The 13,318-nt window shown below is 36.4% G+C and overlaps 1 protein-coding gene across 1 annotated transcript in view; it reads right to left on the reverse strand.

The window, feature by feature from the left end:
- The window catches only part of SRBD1 (S1 RNA binding domain 1), a 125,531-nt gene that overhangs the window by 1,366 nt on the left and 110,847 nt on the right, over positions 1–13,318 (reverse strand). The window contains 2 exon segments of the mRNA XM_050316273.1: positions 1,387–1,571; positions 12,623–12,775. Of these exon segments, the coding sequence (XP_050172230.1) occupies positions 1,387–1,571; positions 12,623–12,775 (338 nt within the window).

Below are 13,318 nucleotides of genomic sequence, written 5' to 3' on the forward strand. Positions count from 1 at the left end.
TTGTAGTCAGAGAGAGAAGTGAGCATACACGAGAGAAACAGCTCTGCAGACACCAAGGTCAGGGAAGAAGGAGGAGGAGCTCCAGGTACCAGAGTATAGAGCCCCCTGCAGTTTGCTGAAGACCATGGTGAGGCAGATTGTTTCCCTGCAGCCTATGGAGGCACATAGTGGAGCAAAGATCCACCTTGCAGCCTGTGGAGGGCCCCACACCAGAACAGCTGGCTGCCTGAAAGAAGGTTGTGGCCCCATGGGAAGCCTACACTGGAGCAGGCTCCTGGCAGGACCTGTGTACCCATGGAAAGAGAAGAATGTGGTAGAGCAGGTTTTCTTGCAGGACTTGTGATCCCATTGGGGACCAACACTGAAACAGTCTGTTTCTAAAGGACTGCACTCCATGGAAGGCACCCACGCTGGAGCAGTTTGTGAAGAACTGCACCCCATGGGAAGAACTCTCCATAGAGAAGTTCATGCAGCTGTACAAGTGTATGAACTAGGCTGTCCACTCCAGTCACAGTGTCTGTCTAAAGCAATACTGAATGTACTACATCAGCAAAATATTAATATTTTCACTGAGGATTCTCTTTTATGTCTCCCTATATTAATATATATCCTATTATACAAACCACCAAAACAAACTGAGGCATAGAAAATTCACATTTTCAAGATAGCTAGTGGGAAATATTTTTAAAATATGCACAGAAACTATTAGTGAACCCAAAAGAGGGGGGCCGAAATGTTGGTTTGGGGTTTTTTAAGCCTAAGTTTATTATTTATTACAAGTCTGCATCTTCACTGCCTACCTTTATCTCTTGCTGTCGTAAGAGAATCCAGTTCTAAGTTGCACGAAACAACAGCATCTCCAGATGTTTTACTTAATTACTTACCTCATCTTTCTTCTCCTCCACCTCAAGCTGTTCAGTACTACTGCAGCTTTTAACCAAATTTAGGTCATGAGCCACATGCTTACACTTGTCTCCAAGAACTAGTGCAATAAAAGAGCAGAACTCCACAGTACTACACTAGTACTCCACAGAACTTGATTGCTATTTCACCTTGGTCTCAGCATTCCTCTCCGTGATGGAGAGCCAACACAGATTTAATCAGCACAGATTTAACATATTGAAACTATTTCATTTGTTAACAGCCATACAACTCCCCTTCCTACGGCTGAAAATGCCATGATTTAAACAGGATTCACACTGCTTACCTACAGAACTGGAAAGAAACATCTGACTACGATATAGCCCTTACCTTGCCTGAGAAAAGAAATGGAGTTTCATGACCATGAAAATCTACTACTAACTCTAGAAGAAGAAAATGTACTGTTTTGGAACTGGTAAGTAGAACAATCAAACTGAGATTACAACCTTCCAAACTCAGGTTTACCTGTACGAATGTCATAGCCTTCAGGCTGAGTCAGACCATCAATAATCAGCTGCAGTGTGTGCACTGTGGTATTCAGTCTTTTGGCTGTGCCTTCCAGTCCTTCCCTTTGAATTACCACATTTACTTTTTGCTGCATATCTGGTTTTCCTATCTCATTTGCGTTTCCTCCAATCAAAGATAAAAACCTGGAAAGTTCAAATAAAGATAGAGAGATTAGAAACATCCTTTAGTGGGAGCTGAACCTTTGCTCTATTTAGGGCTTTTAATTACTTTTTCATTGATGCATGAACAAAACTTTTGATAAAAAACATGAACAGTGAACAGTTTCTCAAGTCCATATCCTCTCAACTCATCACTGATTTGACACAAACTGAAACTTAAGAGTTTATCTGTATTCATGTATCTTCTGGAACAGATTACGAAACTAGACGCAAAATTTTCAAGTGTAAATCTTTCCTAAAACCTATGATTTTATCTCACGATAAACCTAAATTTCATTATGACTGAAAGACGTCTTTTACCCTGAAAGTTCACTAGAAATAGGTGAGAGTTCTATAACACAGTCATTTTTATTGTCACTCTCATTCAAATTAAAATGAATGGTCATTTAGTTAAGTAACGATGAACATTCAAAATATTAAATTAATATGAAGAATCTTTAACCTGACTTAAAAACTTCATATAAAATACTTCCCTTGTCTATGAACTTCATGATTAGGAACAATTAGTTTTTCAGAAACTAGGTAATCATCAAGTCAAAGTACTCACACACCACAAATACACTTATCTTTCCTTATTGTCACATATATACACACATTGCAAATTGAGACAAATTTGGACTGGTATGTAAAAAGCTGAAAAGAAATACTTTAAAATAATTATGACTTGACCTGTGATCCCCCCCTTTTTTTTTTTTTTAAACAAAAGAAAAACCCCAAACACAATTACTGCAGTTTTTAATTTTGCCATGTTGGGACACATCTGAGAAGCACAGAAAATAGAAGACAAAAATTCATATGCAGACCTTGCTCCTTATCAGCAGTGATGCCTTAGACAATGTTTATTTATCACTGAATAAATGTCCTTATTTCACTGATGGACTTAAAAAAAAGGTACACCAAGACTTTAATGGATATCAACCAATGAAAACAAGGATGCAGCTCACAGAAGCCAGGACAAATTGTACTAAATAAAGCAATTTGTTCTTTTCTCAGTAGGCGCTTCACTTATCTCTCCAGTTGCCCTGATCTGCATCTCACCATGAATTAGCCTCTTCTACCCTGCTTTATCATGTTCCTTATTGTTGAACAGGGGCACATTTTTTTCCATGTTCTCCACCTGTCTCCAGATAGGTAGAATTATTCACCCTATCCTGCAGAGTCCAAGTAAATGTTCCTTCCAAATTCCTAAAAGAGATCCCTCCTTCCTATTCTTATCCTGCTGCACAACAGGTGTAAACTACCAGCCTTGAAAGAAGTGCTGACCAGCAGGTTCATGCCCTGCACTTGGTGGGAGACATTCCAGCTCTACTAAGAAAGCAGAAGCCCTTGGTACTCAACCTTCTCTCCCTCCCACCCCCCCCAAAATACCTGCTGTGCTTTTTATCAAAACCTGAGGCTAGTATTTCTTTTGCCAGGAGACCCAGTGGGGTTTTTTATTTTGTTTTGTTGTTTTCTATTTTTTAACCCAAGGAACCCAACTGAGATTATTTCAGGTGGTCAGTAATAAAAAGTTATATGGACTGAAATACAGAACTAAATTTCTTTTTGAGAAAACATAAATTGAAGAAACATAATTAAAGCAATATCTGACTTTCAGTAAATCACAAAATTCATCTTTGAGTATAAGGGCAAAGCTTAGTTTAAAAATGTCCATTAATTTCACTAAAAGGAGGAACATATGTTCTAAAAGGATGTAACATCTGTTACAACTGGCTGTCAGGACTTCCACTTCTACACTGAGTTCAAGTGCAAGCACGTTGATTTAAGTGTACTGGTAGCTCAAACACAAAGATTTGCATTTAACAGTGATAGACATAATTTTCACATTAAATTTTTTAGTGCATACACATCTTTCATGTGGCAATGTATGAAGAAGAAAACTAATAAGGACTTGGTGGATGTTGCTGTTCTCAGGATTAACTGAATTTTGTTTTGACTGTATTTCAACTTTTGGTAGCACTTTTTAAAGTAGTTTAAGGTGGTTTTGAAGCAAGGTATATAACAAAACAGATGCAAAATAGCTTATAATATTAAATGCAAAATTATTTATAATATTAAATGCATTCTTTTCCTGTAAACGAACAAAAAACCAGCACTACTACTCAAATGTTTTATCTAATAATATATATCAAAATAATCAGACGTTCTATGAAGCCATTTTCTTTCGGTCTCAAAAGAGCACCATAAGTGGTTGCAATGATAACACTGAAAATGAGCATAGGCCCAGGTGAAGGACTCTTCCCAGAACTACTGGGGGCTGCTGGTTGCTTACATTGATGGATGGACAATGCCCCACCAGAGCAGTAGTGACAGGCGGCAGCTGCCCCAGCTTTGACTGACGTGCCAGATGTAACATGACAAACCCGACCAGCCTCATGACTCAACCTTCTAAATAATGTATGCTTTACCACCCACCCCTATAAACAAGTTTGCTGACATTCACATACTTGGCTTTATTTCACTTCAAATGGAAACTCAGCTTGAGTACGTCCAAGTAACATTTTCTCACCATCAGAATTTCGCAGAAGCGCATTCACTTTGTAAATCAGTAACAGGGTGGGTTTGGCCACTAGTAAATGCAACCACATGGAACAGTCAGCACCATATATTAAAAAAACCCTGTTACGTACAAAACTGACAAATGTGTGGATAATGCAATCAGAATGAATGCTGCTACGTGCACACCACTGCAAGAAAACCAGCCTGAAACAGGACACAACCCAGGTCCCTGAGCCTTCAATTACTATTCATGAAAGATATTTCAGCCCCTTTGCTCCTTCCTCTGCAACCACCACCCTCCAGAAATCCCAAATTATCAATTTGATATCAAAAAGGACTCCTCATCTAGGGAAGGGTGGTAGGTTTGGGCCCTACATTATCAATTACAGTTGTGCAAATAACTTAGTAATGTGGTTACTGCTCACAATAAAATTTTGGCCCTACCTGAAGGTGATGCTTAAACATCTGCCCAAGTCTAAGTACAAGAGAAGTCCCACCAACTTCTACAGAATTTTAATGCTCTAAGAATCAGGCAGTTTGTTAAGAATATTTCAGAATTATGAGGTATATATTATAAGCAGAACAGAGCCCAGCATGCACATACACACAGAAGAAATACTTTTTATAAGAACCAATATCATTTCTACTTTGGTAATTCTCACTTTTCTAGGATAGGTTTTGGTAAAACCTATTTATTAAAGTATTTCCAAATTAAAGCAACTTAGTGATTACAGATGCAGTTATTTTTAAAAATACTGTTGAATCCAGTTGTATATTTAATGTATCATTTTCACTGAAATGAACATAGCCTGAGGGCATTTAGAATAAAAAAAACCAAAAAAATCAATACAAAGCCCACGTCTCTGACTGAACAGTGGTGCATTATATTGATCATTTCTATTTTTAAACGTCATTGCTAAGAACAAAGTTAAATGTTTCCTTATTAAAAAAAGCAACCCAACAACTTCCTTCAAGAGTTATTTCAAGGTCACAGTAACAACGTGAGTAACAACTCCAAAGTCAGAAAAAAAAGGACATAGTAATAAGAGTGGGAAAAGAGAGGTTTCCCTTAATTCACATATTTTGATCTTCGTAAAGTTAAACTATCTCACTACAGTCCTTGAAATATCTCATCCAATTTGTAACTGACAGTTCCAGTTGCACAACATAGGAACATGAAAGATCTGTGCAAAAATGAAAGCCCTTCAAGTATTTTCCTGGCTACATATATGAAATAAATAACATGTTGCAGTAGTTCAAGTGCTATGTTTACCTACTACAAAGATAAAACCTAAAGAAAAGTTAATAGAAATGGGAAAGAAGAGACTTTTTTTCTTAAGTGAGGTAATTTTTATAAGATATTCTACTCTTACTTCCTCAAATGCTGAGTACCTGAGTAAACAGTGAACTCTCTGCTTAATATACATCAACTCAGATAAAAGCCGACAGAGTCTTAGAGTCAGAACAGAATGAAATTTCACTGGTTTAGATCTTTGAGTTTTATGGTTTTCAGATTTAGAGGATACTCAGAAACATCTCCAACCACCTTAGTTTTAAAAGCAATATTTGCAGTGTTACAAGACCTGCAGAGAATGGTCATGGATAAGTCACTGATGTTTTCATTTAATACATAATTTCATCCATCTTACCCAGATAAAGAAAGAAAAGTAGCATAAATGTAACAAATAAGCACATCATGTTCACTTAACATACACATCTGCACAAAATTACAGCACAGCCCTTGCAATGCTTAGAAGATAATGCAAATTTCAGTGGAATGCAAAAAACAGTCAGAAAAGAGTAAAAATATTACCAAGGGACGCCTCCAGTATATTTTTAAGAAGTTACTCTAACCCTCCCTGAAAAGCTTCTTATAATGTGCAGGAGTTCTAAAGCTTTGCAAGGGTTTTAGTCACAGTCATTTCTGTTTTATGTAATCATTTCCAGCAACACGACTTAAGAGCTGGGAGTACTGGATTCATTACATTACAGCAACATGATATGCCATTACATCTTGTCACAGTGCACACATGAATTAATGGTAAAGCAACATAATCACTTTGAAAACAAAACAACTTTGCATCAGCATGCACTTTGTTAGGTAAAATGTACATTTATGACAGTAGCAAACAAATTATGCAGACATTTATGTTTTAGTAATGTTTTGAAGTGCAGAAGCATTATTTGTATAATGCAGATGTTGACTGCCCTTGTTCTCAATAGTGATACAGATCCTCAACTTTCAACTACTGACGCAGATTATTTTTCAAACAATATTTGTACATTACTCTCTGTAATTAATTGCTAGACACAGAAAGCTAAAGTTTCAAATGTATCTAAAAATACTCATGTGGTTTAGCCAGACAAGGTTATTTAACCAATATATTTTTCCCCAAATGCATAAATTATTAATATTTGACTGCATGCAGAAGGTCAGAAAACCATCAGTTTATGACATTTTGAACGTATAAATCTAAGAAAGAATGAGTTTCTAAATCAGAAAAGAAATTCAGACACAGTTACAGTGCAGCACAGCCACTTTGTTACCATACCATTAGGCACACTGTTGTTAGCTGTTTTCATGACTACCGATATATCACATAACTGGAGCGTAACCCGAGATACAAAATAGTAAAACATGATTAGCTATCCACAAAGAACTAGTACTACAGTTATAGGAGATAATTCCATTAAAAAGGTCTTGTGGAGTTTTTTTCCCATTTTTTTTTTAAATGCAATCAGTGGGAAATTATGTAAGTTCCAAACATTTCAACAAATTAAAAAAATACCATTTGATTTATGGGTCTAGTATTTATAGTGTAACTGGAGCATTATTCTTCGTTATTTCTAAGTTCTTCTACTAATTCTTGTTAACTGTATTTTACATCATATGAAAGTTTTAAAATGTCTTTCTTGGATGACAATCAGAGAAAGTCTTTTCTGCTCTTCTGTTTATTGACAAGATAACTTACAAAAATATGCCCTCTAAAAATCCAGCTAAGTTAGTAGTAAATCCTTGTGAATGAACTGACCTTCTAGTGATGAATATGCTTTATTACTAATTAGACTTAATGGCCCTAACTCTGCAAGTGCGCTCCCTAATTATGGTTAGCCATTTCCTATTAGAAATAATGATAAAGGTTCATTAATTGACTGAGCTTCACTTTTCCAAGATTTTTTAAAAAGAAATTTAATACTTTATTAAGTATTATTTTGCACACTGAATAGCTTAAATACACACACGTGTGTACATGCAACTTCAGTCTCATTGAAGTGGACAAAAGACGTTTCTGATGACTTCTTAGTGAATTTAAGGAAAGGCATCCTACTACAGTAACAACTCCTATCCTCTGTAAAATATACACATGTAGACTACATTATTAAATAGAATACAGCAATTTGTTTTCATTACTCAAACACCACACCAAGTAACTATTCCCCCTGACTTCTATTCCTCTTATGCATTGCCTCAGTTGCTCAGTGACAACTAAGGGACCTGATCAGAGGCAAGCCAGCCTGACAGAGCTGGAAATGCCATCAAAGGGCAAGTGTCCAGTTGCATAAAGGGCAGGAGAGGAAGTCCTCTTTCTTTTCGTGGCCTCATCAACAGTTTTCCTTCTGCATTTTCTTATGTGCCAGTATTTGCTTTCAAAGCTACCAAATGCAGCTTTTCAGCAAAGGAAATGAGATACTGTGGATCAGCTGTTATAGTCACCCATGCAGAATACTAGAAACACCAGAGATATTTGAAATATGACTGATCTGCCTACAATTGAATATAAAAGGTTTTCAACACAAATGCCTTGCTGAAATGAGTGCCAAATTAAGATGTTTAACTTCAGGGAAGAAAGAGCACATGAATGAGTGCTTGCTGAATTCTCCTGGTATTTTTAAGTCCTGTTGGAGATGTCAAGCAGCATCACATGACATGACATGATATTAAGCAGCATTCACAGACATGAATCTTCACTGCAAGTCACTCTGCTCAATACATCAAAAACTTCTCTTAAGGCATAATCAACCTCTGTGAGCAGGACTTTCCTCTACCAGGCCAGGTCCTAAACCTGGGTAATTAGCCAAGGAACATCCTCACCTGCATTATTCTACATCAGAGCTTTAGATCTGGCAAAATATTTCTAAGTCAGGCTAAAATACAACCTGTCTGCCAGATGCTGCAAACTGAGCAGCAAAAACACACTCTGAGTGCCAACCTTTAGTAAAAAGTATTTTTATGAGATTTAAATAAAAAAAGTCAGCAAATGTGAAAATTCAGTCATATGAAACCAACAGCACCCAGCAGACTGAGAGAACAAAGAGAGAACACTGCATTTTCTTTCCAACATTCTGGTTTATAAGCATAACCTGGTTGTAACTTTTGGGGACTTCCTAAATCTTTCCTCGGTTTTCCTACCAATTCTTTTACAATATGTACCAAGAAATTGGATATGCTCTACATATTGTATTAATTGTGGTGATTGTAGAAGATTCTGCCACTATAAACTGGTTTTCACATATAGACTTGTAAGAAACTTAAAGTACAGTTCTGCTTTGCAGGGGAATAGGCTGTCTATAAAGTTTTGAGGTTTTTTATTTAACTTTTAGGAAATTCTGATTCATAATATTTAGAGGTATTCGTAAGCTTGATCACTGCACATGACAAAGCCAAGTTTTGACAGCGTGGAAACCATGAACAAAAATGTTTTGTTCTTCTGCAGAGCGTGTTAAATCACCAGTAGGATGTTTTCCAATTATTTTATAGAAATTGTACAGATTTTTAGTTAAGATGCTTAAATGCCATAAATCAATCATGCCAGCACCATTTGTGCCACTGCAGTAAAGATTACATCAGTGTTTCCATTATAAAACCCCTATTTTTCAGGGGTTTCTAATTCAGCCATAAAAATTGGCTCTAGCCTGAAGTTTGGCAACCAAAATCACCACTTGGGAGTAATTCTTTTAACCATATTTTTTTTTTAATGGATTGGCTTTTCAAGATACAAAATAGTTCTGAAAAAGAAAATTAGTGGTTTCAAATTTTGGTGAATTTCTATCCCTCAAAAACATTGTTTTAAAACTGATAATTTTGCATGTCATATATCTGTAATGTGGACTGCTGCCTCTGGGTAATTTGGCTATAAGCAGTGGATAAAAATCACTGGTTTATTTAATTTTAAAATAAATGTAATTTTCCATGAAAACTTTTAATCCAATAAAACTTTCACAAACTAGTTTCTCATAGCAAGATGCGGTAGACCTTGCATGAGGAAGCCTTTATGACTCATTTACGCAGTAGCTATTCCATACATCTTAATTTTTGTGGCAAGAGGTACAAAATACCTTTTGTACCTTTTGTATTTTGATGCCTTGAATCAAATCAGCTCACCTCCTTTAAGACAACAATTCTGCCCTTTTGTAGTACCTGTGAACCTGACATGGTCCCTCACAAAGTTCTTTATAAGCACAGAAAAAAAAAAAGAAATACTTTTATAGCAGTAAAGCACCGAAACTCCTTTAAAATGCATTTTGTTTGAAATTTCATGTATTAAATACTGATTCTAACTCACATCTAACAGTCTAAATTTTTCTAATGCATTTTAATTTAAGATATAAGAATTACCAGTTAAGTTTTAACCTAGTTTAATTCTAACATTTAAAAAAGTTCTTCAGGTATTAGCTATTAATTTCAGTAAGACACCTCAAACCAACACCACGAACACGATTTGATCTTCAGGCTCTCAAAAGCTTTCTCATGAATGCAGGCTCAGCAAAAGGGAATTACAAGCCCGTTCCCCTCCACCGCCTGTCAGCAAAACTTGTCCACAGCACCGACATGCTTTGGACTGACTCCTCTGTGGAGTCTGAATTCCTAGTAGAATTTTTTTCTTAACTCATATTTAGGCAGGGAAAAAGAAGGTTTGGAAAGCCATTTTCGTAAGTTCTAAGAAGCTTAACAGCTCTTATGTTGTTCTTGGGGTTTTTTTTGGAAAAGTCATTTAAGATATATAATCACTGCTAAATTATAGCATTAGTTGCTTGAGGGGAGGATGCCTGGTTTATATTTAGCCCTTATGTCACCAGTGTCAATTTTTAATACTACACTTCTTGGCTTTTGTCAGTTTGTTGTAGAGCTGCATTTTCTTTTCTCAAAAGAGATATCTGCAATGAAAAACCATTAGAGATATTTGTCTCCTTCCCCACACCATTTTGTGATATCAAGTTGCAGCATATTCATACAATCCATACCATAAAAGCTATCACCTCCATATTTAACAAGTTTTTAAGGAAATTGTCTTTTGATTGCCAGAAAAGCAAAAATACAAATACTGTTGAACATAGAATACATTCACAGAAAGCCCAGAAAGCACTTTGAGACTTTTTTCCTCCAAACATCATACTACTTGTACAGGTACTCATAAATGTAAGAAGTCAGACAACAGAGAAAGATGCTACTCTTATTAGTTTTGGTATTTCATTGGCAAATATTGTAACTGTTATATTTGTTTTGTAATCAACTGATAATCTTTTGCATTAAAAATAAAACAAAACAAAACCCCAACCCCCCTAAAAAACCCCGTATGGTACCATATCTGTAGCACACACTCAAACCTAAATACTTCCCCTGAAAATTCAGTCTAGGAAGACTGTGTTTGGTAAGAAACAAAGAGACACTGGCACAGCTGGAAACTTACTGCAAAATAATTGCACTAGCCAAAGAGAGATGGCATGACAGGTAACGTTGCTCTTCAGCATGTAATTTGTCTGCAATGGCTTAGAAGTCCAATGAGTTTGAACTTGAGCACATTTGAAGAATCAGCAAGGTACTTTCTAAGCAGTGTTGGCTGAAACACGTGTAAGCCTGTGACTCAAACCACTATCTTGGCTGAGATGTAAAAGCTGTGTTCATTACTTTTTTTTTAATTCTATTTTTTTTAATAGTGCTAATCCGGGGTTCCCAGTCAAATTCCAAATCACAGTTACATGATCTGTGATACATACTAAAATTGTCTCCAGAATTTCAACAGTATGTGCATATCTGTCCTACCCTACGCAGTAATAATCCCATTCAGCACTTCAGATGTAAAATAACCTGTGCTGCTCTGGAAACAAAGTACCAATTCTTTATTTCCTGACAATATTGTATGTAGGTAAATTACTGTAGTATTCCACCATTAACTGGATACACTTTTCTGCTACCTGGAGCAGTCTTTCCACATCAGCCTTTAAGTGAAGCTGGTAACATTGTGAACACTTCACTGATTATTTCATTTGCAGACTAGGGTTGGAAAGCCAAAAACCAAAACCCAAGTACTTGAAATTTAAATTGAGTAAAACTCAATATTGAAAATCAAAACTATTTTTGAATAACCAATTTATATTCATTTTGCACATTACCTCACACAACTCAATAATCTCCAGTTGGGGTGACCAATATGTTCATCTTATAAGCCATTTACCAAACATAAGATCATTAAGATCAGGGCCCTGACTGATTTTTTTCCCACAGCTATGCACAGGGCAAAGAATTAGTAAAAAATGCTGATACATAACTAAAAAAAAAAAAAAAAAAAAAAAAGATAGAAATGGTCATGGAAAAAGAGAAACCAGGTACCTACACACTGCACAACAGCCATGGACTCTAACAGGAAATTGCACGGTGGTCCTAGAACCAGGCACAAAGAAGGATGAACTGTGGCAGGGAGAGGATGGAAGCAAAAGTGCACTGCATGCCTGGCAGCAGAAGATAAGGATGGAGACCTACACACACGAAGAGAGAACAGGGCACACACTGAAGGGAAGGTGTCCTGAAAATGCAAGGTCCTGTACAACGTTTTCAGGTAAAGACTCAAGCTTCATGAATTCAAAAATTCAGTACAGCTCACTGAGGTTTAAGGATGGTTTTGTTTATAAACAGGAAGCACGAGTTTGTTTCTTCAGGTATAGTATTCTCAACAGAGATCATTAGAATCTTAAAGCATGTGGCTACTAGTGAAACTAGTTAAGAAAAGAACCTGTTCAGCATCAATCACTTTAAAAATAAATATGCGCTCATTTGTGGTAGGTGATGATGTTTTCTGAAGAGGAAAAGCAGAATTCAGTTTTAGTCAGAGCCGATAGAAAAGATCACAGCTTATAGTAGGATTTACCAGCCACAGTACACCCTAACCAGAGGCACACATGAATTCCTAATTACTTTTTTCTGACTTACACAAAAACTATTCTCTTCTTTTAGCCAAAGGTCACTCAGTAAAACAATCATGGTGTTCATGTATGTGGGAACTTTATATATACATCTTAATTAGATCTTGCAAAATCTGAATTTAATTTTAAAGGCTCATAGTAATGATACATGCTCACATGTCTGAAGCAGACCACCTTCTTGAAGAAAGACGAGAAAGCATCAAATTAAAACAAGTATTCCTGTCTCAAAAAGCTGAGCAGACTGTTGAAGGAAAAATCAGTACTTTAATTTTAGAAATTGATACTGTCAATGCTTCAAAAGTTTTGCCACTACTTACCTCACTGCAAGGTTGTAGGATTCTGGATGAATACAAGTTTGGTCCAAAGGATTGGGCTGTCGCCAGGCACTTGGTGTTGGTTTACTCTTCTTTTTACCCAGAGCACCTGCTTTCGTCAAAAGTGCACGACTTCCAAGTTCAGGTTTCTTACTACTGCCAGAAATCAAAAATGGTCATGTCATGCTCAATGAAGATGATCCTAGGCCAGTGTCCATGCATGAAACCAACACACTTCTTCCCCTGAAGTTTCTCTTAAATAAAAAAATTGCTCAGAATACAGTAAAGGCATCAATGACTACTGCAAATACTCCTTTCGTGCCTCTCTGTTTGTTTCCTAAATCACAAGTAGTCCCTCCTTTTGGAGGACAAAGCAGAACACATTGAAGGACCTGGAACTAGCACTGGTACTCTGGATTCTACTCATCAATTGTTGACAGAAATGCAAACATAATTATCTCTTTCCATACCAATTTTTAAAATAACCAGTGTTTGTTAACTTAAGGAGAAAGCACAAAAATTATTTCATACAGCACTCTATAGCCACCAACATGATTATAAAGGACAAATATGAAACCTTCTTGAAATCCATTTCAAAAGTTTTCATTTTGTCACCTGGACCCACAAGAAATGTTCTGGAGGCGATGGTGTTGGAGCTTTATTTGGCCCCAAACTCCATTTCTCAGGTTATACGGTGTT

This window comes from Myiozetetes cayanensis, unplaced genomic scaffold, assembly GCF_022539395.1.
Source record: "Myiozetetes cayanensis isolate MyiCay16 unplaced genomic scaffold, myiCay2020 scf2-11, whole genome shotgun sequence".
Classification (NCBI taxonomy): Eukaryota; Metazoa; Chordata; class Aves; order Passeriformes; family Tyrannidae; genus Myiozetetes; species Myiozetetes cayanensis.